The following is an 18744-nucleotide window of genomic DNA, read 5'->3' as shown; positions in this document are numbered from 1 at the left end:
GTTCAGATCTTACTTTTTTGGAGAGAGTCTTTTTGTGTAGCCCAACTGGCCTCAAGCTCATTCTCTTGACTGTCTCCTCGGTGCTAGGATTATAGATGCACAGCTGGCTATTTATTCAGATTTATTTTTCAGTCTGTGTCATAGTACCTTAATTCTTGTTCAGTAAGAAATTCCTTTTGAAGAACCTAGAGTATCTTTTGTTATTGAATATCAGAACTGCTTGTTTTTCAATAACTTTCTTTCATGTAAGCTTTTGGTCTATAGCCGTTATTTAGAAAGTTACTTTCTGTTGATTTGTGTTTGCTTCCAATCCTCATAAGATTGACCAACTATCCTGGTCCTTGGGTCATTTGTTGGCTCTGCGTTTTGAGCCTTAAAAATTGGCATAGTTTCATATAAACCAAGACAGTTGTTAGTTATGTGGTTCTTGTTTTGCTCTCTCCAGATTTCCTGTTACTAGGAGTGATTTTCTTCTTGGATGGTCCTTGATCTTACCTTGGGTTCTTACTTTGCTTTTTTTTTTCTGGTAGATTTCTTTAGCTTTGTCTTCCAACTTACCTATTGGTTCGGGTCTGTCCCTACCCCTGTCCCCAACTTGGGTACTTGCTATTTTATTTTAAAGAGGTGGTATTTTTGTTTTATTTTTTTCCCTTATAGAAAAAACTCTTATTTGGTTCATGGACATACTTTTTTTTGAGGACATTAGTTTTCCTTGCCCTGCTTTTTTTTTTTTTTTTTTTTTTTTTCTTTGGTGGATGGAAGTGCTTGAATTTTTTTGTTGTAAACTAGGAACTTTCTTTAGAGTCTGGTAGTCTCCCTGTAGTCAAGTATAAGGAAGAGCAAAAGTTTAGTTTTTAACCTCTGAGTACATGAGTGAGGTTTGACTGAGATTTACTGCCTAGTGGTGGTTGAACTGGTCTGTTGTGAAACTTCATCTTTCATTATGTTTACATTCTTTTTTTGTTAGCCTGGTAAAATTCTACAGGCAAGGTTCTTTCAAGTTCCTGTCTCAAAATGAAGCTGTGTCCTAGTTCTTTGAGACCGAGTTAAGAATCATCCTGGCAAGGAGGGTGGGGTATATGTCATCTCCTATGTTTTTTATATGCATTTGATCCACCTCCCTCCTTGTTGACTACCTGCTTTAATAAAAATTTCTGTACTTTACACTTTGTAAAGAATAATGGCCCTGTGTTTTATTTGGTCCAGAAAGTGACAGTTGCCCAGCTGTGCAAGTGGGGGAGGGGATCTGGAAGTCTTGATTGCTTCATATACATCTGATATCAATCAGTCCTGAGTTTTAACTCCAAAATTGCTCCAGAGGTACTTGGTGCCGTCAGTTCCTGAGTCTTTTTTCAGTGTGTGTTGCCTCAATTCTAATTGATATTTATCTCAATTTTCTACTTTTAGCTTTCTGGACTTTGCTGTGCCTCATATTTCTGCTTTTCACCTGGTAAAACTGCGTTACGATTGAGTCTTCCATTCTTACCATCTTTGTGGATTTATGTGTCAGATTTTTTTTTTTTAAATGCTATTTACTGGTGTTTCATGAAGAGAGACAGTTAAATGCATGTTCTCAGTCTTTTGTCTTTACCTAGAAGGCAGCCATTTTCTATGCATGTGCACATACTTATTCTCATGATAGTAGGTGTTGCTTTTCCGAGTGCTTGTTTTATGCCTGACTCTCAAATACGAACTTGATGTACATTAAATTTCATCCTCACAGTAACAGAGTAAGGTAGCATTTATGTTTTAGGTGTGAAAAACTATAATTTTATACTCGCTTTTTTGTCCTATTAAAAAATTATAAAATTTGGTGCTGGTGATCAAACTGAGGTTCTTTCATACAGTATTCAAGTACTCTACTCCTGAACTGCATCTCTAGGCCTATAAATTACATCTTTTTTTTTTTTTTTTTTTGACACAGAGTCTTACTGTGTAGCCCTGGCTGGCCTGGAAATTAATAAACCAGACTAGTTTTGAAGTCAGAAATTTGCCTGGGTGCACCACCCAAAATTACATATTTTATTTATTTATTTATTTATTTTTTAAATCTTTCGAGACAGTCTCCCTGTAGCCCCAGCTGCTCTTGCTCTCACAGAGATCAGCCTGCCTCTGCTTCCAGAGTGCTGGGATTAAAGGTGAACTCCACCAGGCCTTGCTTAAATTATATTAAAATTTTTTGTTTTTGTTTTTAAGTCTTTTTGAGACAGGATCTTTCTGTAGGGTAACCTCAGTTGGCCTGGAACTTTCTAAGTAGACCACACTGACCTCAAACTCACAGAGATCTACCTTCCTTTGCCTCACGAGTGCTGTGATTAAAGGCATGTGCCACCATACCCAGGTTAAGTTATATAATTAAAAAAAAAAATTTTATGAGTATGTGTGTTATTGCCTGCATGTAGTTAAGTGCACCTGTGTCGTGCAGCATCCTCAAAGGACAGAAGAGGCTGTTGGATCCCCTGGAACTGTAGTTACGGACAGTTGTTAGCTGCCATGTGGGTGCTGGAATTCGAACCTGGATCTTCTGCAAGAACAGCCAGTGTTCTTAACCTCTGAGCCATCTCTCCAGCCCAAGTTATATCATTTTTAATAACTATATTTGGTTGGACCTTTCCCTAAATTCAGCATTTTATTGTAATTTCTATCTCATAAGTTATTTTTATGTAATAAATTATTTCCTTGTGAGATCACTGGTTATGTTCATTTTAAATGTTAATATTTTGAAATTGCTCATAGATGTATGAATTTACATTTCCAGCAGCATCATAAAAAATGATCTGTACACCTTCTGATTAATGATTCTTAGGATTTTTTTACTGTATTTTTTATTTAAGTATTCCCTGTTATTGGTCATTTAACTCCTTTTGCTACTGGCCATGGTCCACAGTTTCTTCTTAGGACAAATATCTACACATTTCCTAATATCTTTAATTTATACTGCCAATTCAGTGAATGTAGTGGTTATTCATTAACTGGAAGATACAACTTAAAAAATTTTTTTTGATTTACCTTTTAATTTTTTGTTTACCTCATTATCATCCCCAAATTTGCCTTTTATTCCTGAGTGATTTAAAAATAAATCACTTTTTATCTGATAATAGCTTGCTACCCGTTTTGTGAATATATTTTACCCAAAAAAGCCATTAATAAATATTTGTTTGCTTGAAGATAATAATGTAGTTTTAAGTTATGTCAGGTTCACCCTTGTTGCTATTTCCATTTGTATTCTCACTGACTTGAGCAACTTACTGAAAATGTACTTATATAAAGTGATCCTCTTTTGGGCTCAATTTTTTGAAGTAGCATAATGGCCTTATGCTGTGTTTTCATTTGTGGAAGTGAAAATTGTAAAACATTAATGAAAGAAGTTAAGGATATACACACAAAGAAAAATGGGGAGAGGGGTAAAAGTCTGTTGTGGATTAAATGCACTACTATTGTTGAAATACAGTATTAGCCCAAATTGATGTACTGATGCAATTCAATCCCTGTGAAAATACTAACAGCATTCTTAACATACATTTTGTAAAAGTCTCAAATATTTTTAGATCAGAAATGGCATCCTGACTTTTTTCTTTTCCTTCTTAGCCTTTGGGTGATATTTTGGTTCTTAGCCTTAGCCTTTAATGGCTGTGCTATCCCTCCAGCCTAGGCTGATAGATATTTTATAGTACGTATTTCAGGCTTTGCTGACTACACGGAGCCAGCCTCCGTCCCATAAGTTATCTTTTATTACAATTGGACTTTTCCTAACATGTGGACTGCATAGAATCAGACTTGTTGCTGACCTTGGCCGGCAAGACTGCAACTTGTTCACACCTACTTTAGGTAAAACATTGTGAATACTGTATTGACTTACAATTAGGTTTTTAGGGGTGATATTCAACCAAAATTAAATGAAAAAAACTAGAGTCAGTTCCCACATCTGGCTGTTAAAGCCCAGCTTCATGCTTGGAAGGATCTAAGAGCTCAGGTAAAGCATGGCTTTGTACAATTCTGGGGATGAACATGAGTGCATTGCTAATGTTAGAGACACACTCCACCACAGAGTAACACTACTAGGTAGCCCTTTGCATTCATTTTTTTTTAAAGTAGGCTTTTACTGCTGTATGTTTCTTAGAATTATTACTTTTTATGGTATCCCCTAAGTTTTGATACGTTGGGAGAGCTAAGGGGGATCTCAAAGTGTAAATTAATTTCCCCTTTATTCTTTGACTTAGTTGTTCAAGAGCATACTGTTTAGTTTGTTAATTTTACATGATTCCTCCTGTTTTGTATTTGTGTGTGTCCTGTTGTTTTTATGTTTATGCCATCTAGTCATAAGAGATAATGATAGGATTTCATCCTTAAATTTACTCACACTTGTTTGTGGCCTAAAGGAAGACCTATGCTGAAGAATTCTTTGTGCACTTTGAAGACTATATATAATTTAGTTCTGTTGGACGGAGTGTTCTTTATCACCATAGTTGTGTCCACTTGGTGTTATTTGACCAGCACTTGTCCAGTATTAATGATTTTGTCTGGATGATCTTGTTTTTCAGTTGTGGCATTGAAATCCTTAACTCTTTTGAACAGCAATTTTATATTTAAATTGTGTGTGCATGCCCACACACATACAAAAGCACATGCAGGTCCCTGGGGCCAGAAGTGATAGATCCCCCTGGATCTGGAGTTCTACAGTCTGCTGTAAGCTGCCTGATATGGGTGCTAGGAATTAAACTCAAGCCCTCTGCAGGAGCAGTTCACACTCTTAAACTTCTCAGTTTATCATCTCTCCAGTCCTCCTTAGCAAAAAAAAAAAAAAAAAAAATTGTGTTGAGACAGGGACTTCCTGTACCCCTAGCTGGCCTGGAATTCACTTTGTAGACCAGGCTGGCCTCAATGCCACAGAGTTCCTCCTACTTCTGTCTCCCAAGTGCTGGGATTAAAGATGTGCTCCTATAAGTCCAGCTTCCTTGCAATTTTTATATTGTTTCTATTCCGTGGTTAGCTGTATCTTCTTGATGGATTGATCACTTTGCATGATACAAAATTATTATTTGTCAGCACTTGGGAGGCAGAGGAAAGCAGATCTCAGTGAGTTCCAGGTCAGCTCAGGCTACAGGGAGACCCTATTATCTTAAGTCGGCGGGGGTGGGGGGTGTCGGGTGTCACACCTGGCTTATTTATCACTTAAAATTGTATTTTTAATTTTTATGTGAATGACTGTTGTATGTGCTTCTTGGTAAGTACACCATGTAGGGTCCTGAAGAGGGTGTCAGATACCTTGGAACTGGAGTTAAAAGACAAGTTATTAGCTGCCAGTTGGGTGTTGGGAACCCAGCCCAGGTCCTCCAAAAGAGCAGCCAGTGCTCTTAACTGCTGAGCCATCTCTCCATCCCTTTGTCACTTTTTTAAGTGTTTGACTTCTCTTTTTTTCCTGAAATTACAATAGCCATCCCTAACTTTTTGTTTTCATTTGCATGTAATACCTTCTGCTGCACGAAGGAGCTTATAGAGTGATGAAAATGTTCTATGCCTTGATTGTCATTTTGTATATAGTTAAGTACATTTTTTTAACCTCATTGAGCCATTCACTGAAGTGCAGATTATAATGAATTATACCTGAGTAAAGTTTAAATGCTCAGGATTAATAATAGTGAAAATGTAAAAAAAAGTTTGATTAAAAAGCATACCCTTCCCTAAAGCTAGCAGTATACTAGTAGTCAAGTACATTCATTTGAATATTTTTCTTTTGTCACCAAGTAGATGTAAATGTGTGTTACTGTCCCTTAATGTATCATGGTATGGACAGTTATATTAGGTTTTTAAAGTGATTCATTAAGTGAAAACTTTTTTTTCTATTTTATGTTTTTAATGTGTTTTGATCATCCTAATTTGTGCTTTTGAGTATTTTCTGCTTTTGTTTGTTTGTTTATTTATTCTTTTAAAACGGGGGTCTCTCTGTAGACCCGCAGTGTAATTCTCTCTGTAGAAAAGGCGGAAATCTGCCTGCCTTGCCTCCCTGGTACTGGGATTAAAGGTGTGTGCCACTATGCCCATCCATTTTTGGCTTTAAGGGGGCCTCCTGTAGCTCAGGTAGCCTTGAACTTAATCCTCCTCCCTCCACCTCCTAAGTGCAGAGTTTACTGGCATGTGTTAAAACACCTAGCTGAATTTATAACATGCTAAAAAATAGTGTTATGGCTTTATTATACGTTTTGTCAGCTCCATTGCTGACAGTTCACATTCATAACATTTGTCTTTCACATGACCATGTTGCATGTCAAGGCAAAGACAGAAGGCATAGTAGTATATGTGTGAGTATATCATAAAATCACATTAAGAACTAAACAAAAATGGAAATTCAAGAATTTTTAATCGGAGCCAGGTGTGATGGCTCACACCTTTAATCCCAACACTTGGGAGTCAGAGGCAGGTGATCTATGTGTTTGAGCCAACCTGGTCTACATAGAGTTCTAGGTCAGCTGGGGCTACAGGAAGACCCTATCTCAAAAAAAAAACAAAAAAAATCTTAAGCTGATCTTTCTCAGTTACATCAGTACATTATGTCAATTTTAAGTGTCTTGTTATTACACAAAAAACAGTTTGGGAAAGAAATTTCTTTAATATTTGGTTTAGATTTCTAAGTAATTTCTCTGTGGCCATAGATTTTTGCCTTCATAGCTTCTGATTTGTGTTTGAAGACTCTTGAGTAACTTGCTTTGCATTCACTAACCCCTTTCCTTACCTTTGGATAGACCGTTGCTAGTTGAGTTTTTAAATTAAGAATTAAGAAGCTGGGCTTGGTGGTACACACCTTTAATCCCAGCACATTGGAGGCAGAGGCAGATGGATATCTTGTCAGTTTGATGCCAGCCTGGTTTTTGTGTGTGTCTGTGTGTGTCTGTGTGGCACATACACAGACACACACACAAGCGTTCCAGGCCAGCCAAATCAACATAATAAAACCTTGTCTCAAAAACCAAAACAAAAACAGAATTTAAAAGATGAAAATACCTAGAATTCTTTTCTTTAACCATTTATCTTCCAGTTCTTATTGGTGCTTTTAAGGAATCAAGAGGATAGAATCCCTTTTTACTATAAAGCAGTGACATATTCAAAACATAAAAAACTTAATGGAAAAATAGAAGGGATTCAAACGAAATGCACAATTCATCCTTGAAAAAGTTGACATCCATTCACTGTGGTCTAGTAGCTTTCAGAGAACTCCGTTGAATTTCCACTATTTAACGTCTTTGTTTAGATGGAGCCTACCACCCAGTATACCTTCATGCATTGTACCATGGTTTGTTTTTTATTAACTGTAAAAGAATTAAGTAGCTTTTAGAATAATATGTAAACTGTGCTGGATTTTTTTTTCCCCCAGTGATATGATCTAAAATTGGACATTCTACTGACCTTTGTTTACATGTTCCTTGCCCAAGGAGTGGTATAAACAAAATATTTTTTGTTGTCTCAGTATCTTTACTGAGACCAAATAATACTATAAATTTTAGAAAATTTAGTTATTGGTAAGGAATGCCTACAAAAAAATCTCTCTTGGCCTTAGTGGAGAAGAGAGAGGAACTTTGAGAGAAGATGGTTTGAGAAAGGCAGGATTGTGATGACGTGGGTAGCTTGAGTCAAGTTTGGGTCAAGTCAAAAGACTGATCCTGAACTGGAATGCCACATAGTGTTAGCTTTCCTGTTATGAGAAGGCCACATAAAGATCTCTGCAGTTAACCTTGGAGTACTGCTGGAAAGGTCAGGGAAAGATTCTGTGGGATTTTAAACAGAATGGTTACGTGGAACATTTTATAAAAACAATTCATAACTTCTTATTTAACTTTTATATTTCCTATATATAGGTTTAAGAAAATCTACCAAGAAGCGCAGTGAGTCCCCACCTGCTGAGCTCCCCAGTTTGAGGAGGAGCACACGCCAAAAGACCACGGGCTCCTGTGCTAGTACCAGGTAATTAATCTAGTAGTTTTCAGATTATATTTTCATTTATCTTCTATTGCTCGGATATCTCCAGATTTGATCAGAATTCTTATTTTTAAAGTTACTAATTTAAGTTTTCCCTCCCTCCTACTTCTCCATCCCTCTCCCTTCCTTGCCTTTCTCTTTCCTCGCTCCTCCCCCTTTTTTCCCCTCTATTCCCTTGTCCTCTTCCTTTCCCTTCCCTTCCTTTTTTTATGGTAGGGTCTTGCTACTCTGGAACTCAGAATTTGCCTGCCTCAGCCTCCCAAGTAATGGGATCACAGGGGGGTGTAAAGTAATTGTCTACTGTACTATTAAAAGTATGCATTCTAATATCACTAGTGTTTTTGTGCTTTTTGTCCACTATTATTTAGATGTTTTTAAAAAATACTTTATTTTTATTTTTATGCCTATGAGTGTTCATGTATGTAAGCATACTGTGTGTGCAGTGCCTGTAGAAGTCAATAGATGGCCTCAGATCATCTGGAATATTTGTGAAAGATGGTTGTTATCCATCATGTGGGTACTGGAATTCAAACCTAGGTCCTCTGCAAGAACAACCAGTGCTCTTAACTAACTGCCAAGTCATCTTCTAGCTCCTATTTAGATGTTTTACTTAATTTACAGTTTTCATTTTTAAAAAACGTGTATAATACCTGCATGTGTGTAAGTGTTCCTGTGTCTTGCGAAGTCTGCAGTGGTCAGAAGAGGGTGTCAAATTCCCCTGGAACTGGAGTTACAGACTGTTAGATGGCATGTGAGTGCTGATAATTGAACCTGGGTCTTAAGAGCAGTCAGTGCTCTTAACTGCTGAGCAATCTCTCTCTCCAGCCCCAATTTTTCTTTTTTTTTTTTAACATTAAAATTTATGTTATGTTGACTACCTGCATATATGTATATATGTGCAGTATATCCCTGCCTGGTGCCTGAGAAGACCAGAAGATTGTCAGATTTCCCTGGGGGAGCTGGAGTCCCCTGGTACGGGTCTTAGGAACTAAATATGGGTCCTTTGCAAGAGCTATAAGTGCTCATAACTGCTGAGCTAATTACCCATTCCTTAATTTTTTATTTTAAAACCTTCCTTTATTAAATAACAGCAACTTGATTGTTTTAAATAGATTTATTTATTTATTTTGGTCTTTTTGAGACAGTCTCCTTGTTACCCCAGCTTACCTGGAGTTAAATAGATTTTTTAAAAAGTCACTAAGTGGCTGAGTGTGACACGTTTTTTCAGTGATTATTCATGTCTAATTTCTGTTGCATTAATGTTCAGTGGAATTATAGAGAAAGCCCAACTTTCATAATCACTGCCTCAGAGGACTATCACAAGTCCATTCTTTTTTGTCACTTTCATCATCTCTTTCTTTGGCTACATTTTCACAGTCATGTCTAGTAGTTGGCCATTAGGTTGTTTTCAGAGTTGTAGTCTGCCAGATATATGTCTCAATGAGCATCTTTGTTCAGATTTGACTTGTTTAAAATGTGGTTACATTTGCCATTGGCAGGATTGATGAAACTTTAAAGGAGATTCCTCTTTTAATGACTGTTAATATTGCCTAATAAGTTTCCAGCCATCAGTAACTGAGTTTAATGAGCAAGGAGAAGAAACATTTAATTTTCGTTTTGTATTTCAAGATCTTACCAAGAAAAAGTGTGGCCACTATGTGTATTCTTTCACATTTCCAATACCTGTATTTCCAAGTTATTTTGGATCTGATTTGAAGAATTTCACTTGCTTTTGAGATGGGTCTTATTTCATATACTTAATTGAATGAGAATCTTAGGTTAAAGATTAAAAAATCCTTTTCATGAAATTGTCTCAGATTTTCAGGTTTGCTATGAAAGGATACTCATGTTGTTATTCAGTAGACAAATGTCAGTTATCTGTCATTTTTTTTATATATATGAGTGTTCTGTATGTGCACCATGATCATGCAGTACCCAAGGAGGCCAGAAGAGGGTGTTGAATCCCCCTCAACTGGACTTATAAGATGGCTGTTAGCTACCATGTGGGTGCTGGGAACCAAGCCTTGGGTCTACTGCAAGAGCAGCCGGTGCTCTTAACCACCTGAGCCATTTCTCTAGCCCCAGCTCTTCCTCTTTTAAATGCAGTTTTTTGTTCTTTACTACATGCATCAAAACCTATGACGGGTCAGTGATCCTAGATTGCCTTTTTTTCTGTTCAAGACTCGGGTAAGCAGTAAGATTTTTGAATTTCATTTGATTCTTAAGTTAGTCGGTTTTGATTTTAAGTGGTGATATAATGACTACACAAGGAAAAGAATGACTTGTTCATACCATAATAACAAACATAATGTACCCTTGCCAACCTAAGTCTGTCTCTACTTTTATACTTTTGAGAGATACTTGGATAGTGAATGTTGAACGTAGGGCCTCATGCACAGTAGCCTTGTGCTACCACTGTACCTGTATTCGTAGCCTCCACATGTAGTTTCTACTTCTTCACAATACTTAAAATGTCTAGAATTAGCATAACTTCGTGCTTGAGGTTTCTTAGCAATACTTTAAGAATTCCTGTGAAAATAGTTCTTAGTTCTCCACGGTTGAAAATCTGTTTTGGACCAGGTTTTGAATATTGTGTTCCTCTTGTTTTCACTGCAGCCTTTTGTACACAGGGCCAGTTGATTGGTGCATGTAAAATTACATCTAATATATATGGCTCTATTGTGCACAAGCTAATATAGCACACTCTTGATGTAAAACCTTTTCTGAAGAATTTGGGTTCTACTTGTAGCTCACTGAGGTAGTGCCTTTGTCTTCAGAGGATGGTAGCCTTATATACATGTTCTGCCCATTGTGTTGTGAAAATTAGATGCTGAATGACTGAATCTGCCTGATTTGTAGCTTGGCAAATTTGATTTTATCCGAGCTTTTTTTTTTTTTCCTCTCTTTTTTTTCATATTTTATTATTTTATGTGTATGTGTGTATTGCCTGCGTGTAGGTAAGTGCACCTGTGTTGTTCAATGCATGTGGAGGACAGAAGAGGCTGTTGGATCCCATGAAACTGGAGTTACGGACAGTTGTTAGCTGCCATGTGGGTGCTGGGATTCGAACCCGGGTCTTCTGCAAGGACAGTGTTCTTAACTGCCGAGCCATCTCTCCAGCCCCTTGAGCTTTTGTCTTACGAAGCAAAAAGCAATTAAAACGTTTTTAGTAGTAGATTTTGACATTTTCTAAGGTAATTTGAAGAGCTGCTGTCAAAGTAGTATTAAATTGTACAAGTGGGCCGTCTCCTTGCTCAATTTGCTTACTGATTTTTTTTTTATTAAAATGGGAAAAGATCAACAAAAAATGTAATTTTCTTCATGAAAAAGGTGTGATTATTTTATTTCTTACATTGTTCTTAAACATGTCTTCTGAGATGTCATGTTTGTTCTTGGTAAATATTAAGTTCATGGTTATTTCACATGATGAAGTTCTCTATTAAGATATTTTGGGATGGTTTAGGTACTCTGATACAGATATTTTCATCCTTAAACTGTCAGTGTCACTTTGTCTTTGTGTATTGATTCACTTTTTTAGCTTGGAAGTGAGGCTGTATTTTAAATGAGTAGAATTTTTTTCTCTTTGGGAGATTTAGGAGACTTCATTTATCTGAAGTTTTAAAAAAATCATGTCTGTAAAGATGACAACAGCTCCCAGTAACACAAAAGCTTATACTGTGAATGCCATATAACTTGGAAGAATTTTAAATATGCAAAGTCTTGGTTGTTACAGAAAAATCACTATGAGTAACCATTTTTATTTTAAAAGAAGAAACTGGCTTTTTGTACACTATGAATTTGAGCTTTGTGTTATCTATACATTGCTGCTGGTGCCCTGGTAAGGCTGCCTATGATGACATTTTTCTGTTGCAGTCGGCGAGGCTCTGGCCTGGGCAAGAGAGGAGCAGCTGAGGCCCGGCGGCAGGAGAAAATGGCAGACCCTGAAAGCAACCAGGAGACAGTGAATTCTTCAGCTGCCAGGACAGATGAAACTCCCCAAGGAGCTGCAGGTAGATCAGCACTTCTTAGCCCTAAGACACCTTTCATTGTCTTAATAAATTCGTTTATAGATGAATTGACCTTTTCTGCATCCCAAGTATGATAAAAAAGGCGGGGACAGAAATACTTAGATGTTACTAAAAAATTTTTGTTCTGTTTTGATTTTGCCTTATCAGTTTGATATTTTGATTTAGTGGGTTCATTTACTGGTTATTTAACTTTTTGCCCAAACCACACCTGTGCTAATTACACTCAAAGGGCATTTAAGCAGATATATGTTATTTATACTTTTTATATATTGATGAATACATACAGTTGTCTGATAGAAAGAATTTAAATTCGTAAGAAAAATGAAAGATTGTAGTTTAAATTGCTATCAAAGTATGTAAATCTTAATGTAGAATTTTGTAAACTCCAAAAATTGGTTTTGCACTCTAGGTACTTGGCTAATAGTATTTATTTTTATGGACATTTACATTTTTTTGGATATCCTTGGACAGCTAAATTAATTCATTTCTTTTTAGCATTAAATGTGTTTTTACTACTATTACTAAAAAAAATACTAAAGTTATTTTTCGTGGCAAGTCAGTTTTAAAATGTAGTGTGACATTGATTTTTCTAGACAGATTTTAAAAATACTGTTCATCATTAAAAATGTGTGAAGATGAATTCCTAAAATGGTGATGCAACATCAGGTTCAGACATAGGCATATACTTATTTTTTAGCAAACCTGTTTCATGCACTATGCTTTAATATTAGAATATGTGCTAGTTTTCTTTAATGCCTCGTTGGCTGGTTGTATGTCACAGTTTGCCAGAAAGGTCTACTACTGTTGTTTTTTACTGTCTTCCTTCCTCACCTTTCAAGTCAGTAGTCTTTCCCAATTTTGTAAGAAACTAGTGGACTTAGAGTGTATATCTTTTATTGGCAAAGGACTTCGAAAAAATCACTTTGTATTGTTCCTTGCATAGTTTTTCTGAAGAGTTGGTAAATATTTGGACGAATATAGGCCATCTCATTTTAATCATTGAAGTTGTTGATAACACATAGCCTCTCCTTTCCAGTGTTATAATCACTTTCTCAGTCTCTTATTATTTCAAGTCTGAATGTGGAAGTAGGGCCGATTCCTAAATGGATGACAGAAGCAAAGCTTCTAAATATATTATTACTACAGTATTTATAACACGTAATACAGCATACTCTGTTGCAGATACAGTATTAAATATTTCACACTTATTTAATAAAGTTACCTGCTGAGGCATGAGTTCTCTTACTACCATTTTATATAAATGAGGGAAAACTGAGGCTTGTATTGGTTAAACTTGCCCAGTGTTCCAGGTTAAAGTTGTATGACTTAAATCCACATCTTAGAACTCAAGTGCACATCACAGCTGTGTCCTCTCCCTAGGAATTACAAGAGTTTAATTCATATGAATAGAATTGAGAGATAGAATGTGGTGGGGGGGTGGTATTTATCCTTGGTATGTTATCTAAGAGGATAAATGTTTTATGAGAATAAGCACTGCTGAGTGTTTCATTGCTATTCATTCTTGAAATCACAGTGTGATAGAGGCATACTCAAAGTTGGTGTTTGCATGCTCCTTGTTGGAGAAACATTGGGTTTAGTATGTTTTAGAGGATGGTCCCCTTGTATATTGTAGGACTTGTTCTGCTGGCGGTTTAAAGTATTTCTTGGATGTGGAGTGAATTTTACTTACCAGCTTTACATTATGTTCTTTGGCATTATTTTATCTATGTGTAAAATACAAACCTAGTTTGTATTTTAAACATATGTCCTCTGAGGGTAGAGGACAGATTTGTGGTGGTGATTTCAACTACCCTTTGAAGTGTATCCCACTTGGACGGTGTTTCTGCAGTTGATAAAGTCCTTTAAAATAATGAAATGGCAAGGAAACGTGGACGTTGTTCTGACATTTACATTTTATATCATGATTTCATAATTTCACAGAAAATGATTATTATATAATACCTGATAATGGAGCTCATAGTAAAGAATAATTACATCGCTAGTAGTTGTGCTTTTGCTTTACTCTATAGTTTTGTAAAGGTGCATGATACTAAGCAGTTCCTGGCAGGTAAAAATCTAATTCTGCAAACCTTATAAATATTTTGCTTTTTTTTTTTTTTTTTTTGGGTTGGGGGGGGGGCCGTAACAGATTGTGTTAAAGTATAAACTTTGTGTTCTAAAATAGAATTTTTACATTCTGATTTAGACATTATTTTCTCCATTGTTTTCATCCAAGTTTTATTGTAGACTATGTAATGTACTGTTAGATACACCAAAAGGAGACATGGCTTTAGAAAAAAAGTATTGCCGTGTTTGGCAGGCTCAAGTGGATTTGTGAATTTGGACCCTGCCAGGAGAGTACATAGTGATACCTCTTATCAAAGAAAGAAAAGAAAAACTATTAATGCTGAAAATTTGGCTTTGAGTTTTTCCCTGCTGGTAGGAAAATATATATAAATGAATAAATAAAATTTTGGCGGGGGAGTCTTTTGAGACAGGGTCTCCCTGTAGTCCCAGCTGGCCTGAAACTTGGCTGTGTAGATGAGGCTGGCCTCGAACTCCCAGAGATCCTCCTGCCTCTGCCTTCCAAGTGCTGGGATTAAAGGCGTCATATTTTTATATTTGACTCAGTGCAGAAATTGTATGTTCTTTGAATGAAGTTGGCAGCCTTGAATAAAGAATTTTTGACTTGATTGACTACATTTTCTTACTTGCAGTACTTTGCAAAAGAGCTACCTTTTTACTGTTAAATGTTAGCCTAAAGGCTAACCTAGTTTGAGTTATGTAATTTTGTAAAACCACATAAAGGGAACTTTGGATAAGTTTTACAACCTTTCACAGCCTGGGGAGATGCCTTGTGCTTGCTGCACAAGCCTGAAGACATGGGTTCAGATACCCAGCACCTAAAGAAAAAGCTGGGCTTGTCACGTGGGGCTGTAACCTCAGTTTCAGGAGACCTTACGCCCTCTTCTGGCATCTGGGCACTGCATACATCTACACAGGCAAAACACTCATAAAATAAAAGTCTTTTTTCAAAAAGGACTGGCCTCGGCCTCACACAAGATTGTGCTCCTCTAGCTCTGGAACTGCTGGAGAGCAGACAGGATTGCTGGGACATGGCTGCTGGCCTAAGCCAAAACAACTTCAGATTTAGTGAAAGATGGTGTCTCAGGGGAATAAATTAGCTAGAGGAAGGCACCGAGTACGTGCCTCTGGCCCCCCCACCAAGTTTGCTGACACACACAGCTGGACACACATGTATATACACAGAAAGGGCTGGCAAGATGATCGCTTTTTGTCTTGAGTAATTTCTGTCAATTGGCACCTTTACCCACTTTGAAAAGCAGAGTAACTGATTTTTCTTGCTCCCTAAGATCAGAATTTCACTGTAATAGAACTTTACCAGCTCTTTTGTCTGTTCATCTGTCTGTTGTCATGCTAGGGATTGGACCTAGAGCCTGGCTTGTGCTAGGCAAGTGCTCTACACTAAGCAGGCCTTTTTTGGTCTTTTTGAGACAGGGTCTCCCTGTAGCCCCAGCTGTCCTGGAACTCACTATGTAGACCAGGCTGGCCTCAAACTCACAGAGATCCTGCCTCTGCCTCCCAAGTGCTGGGACTAAAGGTGTGCACTAATATGCCTGGCTACTAAGCAGGCCTTTTAATTATGCGTTTCCCAAGATTTATATATTGTTTATCTGATGCCTTTGTGGCATTGTATTTGTTGTTCATTACAAAATTCATTAGTAAACTAGAGACCTTTACTGATTATAGATTCTTGGAATATTTTTAAAGTGAAAACAAGCATCAGACTCAAAGCCCAAATTAAATGAGGTTTTGGTGAATTTTCTGTCTTTGTGTGTGTTCTAGAAAGTGCTTTGCAAAAACCAACTATCTCATATTAAGACTTCATGTTTGCTTTTCACATACCTGAAAAAGCTACTTTAACAAGCCCAGTCATAATTGGCATCTAAAATAACCATTATTTATTTGTGGGCTTGTATACAATATAGATCAATGACTGTAATTGAATTAAAAATTCCAATTGAAAATTGTGTTTAAGAAGTATACTTTTGGCCGGGCGTGGTGGTGCACGCCTTTAATCCCAGCACTTGGGAGGCAGAAGCAGGCAGATCTTTGTGAGTTGAGGCCAGACTGGTCTACATACTGAGCTCCAAGACAGCTGGGGCTACAAGGAGACCCTGTCTCACAAAAAAGACAAAAAAAAAAAAAGTAGACTTCTGAAAGATAGAGTTTGTGAAGCCCTACTCTCTGGGTTCAGATCCGATTGCTACTAGTCTGGCTTGGGCAAGTACTTTCAAAGTCATGAAACTTCAGTTTTTTACTGTGTATGAAGAATCTTCTATCTCAGGGGTTGTGAGGAAACCTTTAGGGAGTTTCTGCCTATAAGCATTTTTCTTGTTTTTATTGGGTGTTATTTTGGTTTGTTGTTGTTTTGAGGCAGGGTCTCCTTGTTTCTTCAGCTGACCTGGATCTCAGAAGACCTTCCTGCTTCCTCTGGGATTAAAGGGTGTGAACCAGAAACTTTAAAAAACTGCCTTATAAGAAGCTTCACATAGTATGGCTTATCAGTTAATCTTTTTCAATCAGCAACCATTAATCTTAAAATTATGGCTCTCTCTTATTTTTGTCTGATTGACCTGTAACCTAAACCATAGAATTGTTAATATTTTCTATAAAAGATCATATAATGTTTGAGGCCTTATGTGGCCTCTGTTAACAGTCACTCCGTTCCGGGATTGCAGCAAGGAAGCAGCCCCAGACAATACATAGGTGAATGAAATGAGTACAGCTCTGTACTTGCATCACAAAACCTATAAATTTTTCGAAGAATTAAAAAATTCCAATGACGTTACAGAAGTGTGAAGAAAAGTTGCATAAAAATGCAGAGTTGGTAGCCACTACCTTGGTACCCTTTTATTTATCCTAACGATAGGATCTTGTTATATGTCTGTGGCCTATGCTGGCCTGGAACCCACCACTATTCCATACTCGGATTAATATATGTAAATTTAAAGAGCTATTCTTTTTTTTTTTTTTTTTTTTTTTTTTTGAGACAGGGTCTCTCTGTAGCCCCAGCTGGCCTGGAACTCACTATGTAGACCAGACTGGCCTTAAATTCAGAGAGATCCACCTGCCTCTGCCCACCAAGTGCTGGAATTAAAGGCGTGCACCACCACACCCAGCTACTCCTGTACTACTTATAAAAGTCTTCTGGATTTGTATTCTGCCATTATTTAGTAAACAGTTGTGAATGATGTGGTCATATGCAGATCATATGTGTGTGAAACTTTGAGTGTTTCAGCAGACACTTAAGAGGCACAGCAAGCAGACTGATAATTCTGCAAGAATAGTTTTTTCTTAGGTCAGATTCATAATAGAATTAATCTCTGTTGCCTTACAGTGGATTTATTTTGTTTCAGGTATGCTTCATGTGGTAGGATCCTTCTGATTCTTTCATTCTACTCTTAATTTTTGACATCCCTAGACTCTTTCATACTTAATAGCACTGCTCTGCAATTACCTGTCCATTGTAATGCAGTTTTTCAGTATTTGATTCCAGAAGTAAGTATATAGTCTTCCCACAGTCTTGGAATTAGAGAAAGCAGATCAATGATTATTTTCTGTTTCTTACATATCACAATGGTTTTAGTAGTATTAATTCATTGACTTCTGCCAGAGGAATCTAGGACAGAACATACTCAATAAATATTTCAAAGGCATGAAAGGTTTTATTTCTATACTTGTTTTAAATGTGATAGAATGATGCAGAGAAGAGGGGAGTACATAGCAGGAAAAGTAGTGTTATTGCCTTTTATTGTAGTCTGTAAAGCATCATTTCTCTGTTTTAAGATAAGGCAGACATGTGAGTTTAAATGCTCCTCCTAATCCTCACCTTCCCCCTCTCCCCAAGCCTCTAGTTCTGTTGCAGGGGCTGTTGGCATGACCACCTCTGGGGAGAGTGAATCGGATGATTCTGAGATGGGACGATTGCAAGGTAAAAACTGCCATTGAGCCGGCAAGAAATGATTACCACGGGATGCCAGATACTCCTGTTCTTCACTTGAGATCAGTTCACATATGTTCCCTTGAATATTACCTAGAAGTGCCTGCGCATCCACATATCTTCCCCCTTTCCCCCACCAAAAAAAATCCAATTAGCTTAATGACAGATTGGTGCTTTAGGTTCCGAAGTTGATCTATATGCTTCGTCATTTTTACTATTAACCCAGCAGTCTTAAATTTTTTTTTTCCAAAATTTTCTTCACTTGATTTCATGTATAATTGGCTTTAACAATAAATTACAAAAGACCTCAGTAAGTTCTCTGCTGTTTAGTAAATGCATTTAATAAGTGCCCTTTCCCCCAAGCCACATGTTCTTTTTGTCTGTTTGATCATCTACTTCAAAATGAATTATGTAGTATATATGTAAACTCTAGATGGAAAAAAATACTGTCAGAGCTTTTAGAAGGAACAACTTTACATTACATGAACTCCCTTATGAATAGGTGGATCTGTATTTTCATTTCAAATGTTACATTTTTCCTAGACGTCCAATGTAAGACTTAGAGGAAACATTATAAGTCAGTTTCACATTGTTTTTAAGTTCTTGAGAGAAATGACAATTTTTTAAAAAATGAAAATGCTCATGAATATAGCTTTTTTTAGTTTTGGAACTAAAAACAGTGTAATGATTTTCATGAATGTTGCGTGTGTGTGTGTGTGT

At 36.9% G+C, this 18744-nt stretch overlaps 1 protein-coding gene across 17 annotated transcripts in view; it reads left to right on the top strand.

The window, feature by feature from the left end:
• The window catches only part of Trip12 (thyroid hormone receptor interactor 12), a 152711-nt gene that overhangs the window by 72318 nt on the left and 61649 nt on the right, over nt 1-18744 (top strand). For 16 of the 17 annotated variants that reach the window (XM_008844465.3, XM_008844459.3, XM_017800960.2 and 13 more), the window contains 3 exons: nt 7851-7956; nt 11845-11981; nt 17932-18015. In XM_008844465.3, the coding sequence (XP_008842687.1) occupies nt 7851-7956; nt 11845-11981; nt 17932-18015 (327 nt within the window). The remainder of the gene's footprint in view (nt 1-7850; nt 7957-11844; nt 11982-17931; nt 18016-18744) is intronic. The other variant, XM_008844467.3, reaches the window with a different exon arrangement.

Source organism: Nannospalax galili, unplaced genomic scaffold (assembly GCF_000622305.1).
Source record: "Nannospalax galili isolate Female #2095 unplaced genomic scaffold, S.galili_v1.0 scaffold220, whole genome shotgun sequence".
In the NCBI taxonomy this organism is placed as follows: Eukaryota; Metazoa; Chordata; class Mammalia; order Rodentia; family Spalacidae; genus Nannospalax; species Nannospalax galili.
The sequence above is the reverse complement of the archived record's forward strand: the minus strand, read 5'-3'. Positions and strand labels throughout refer to the sequence as shown.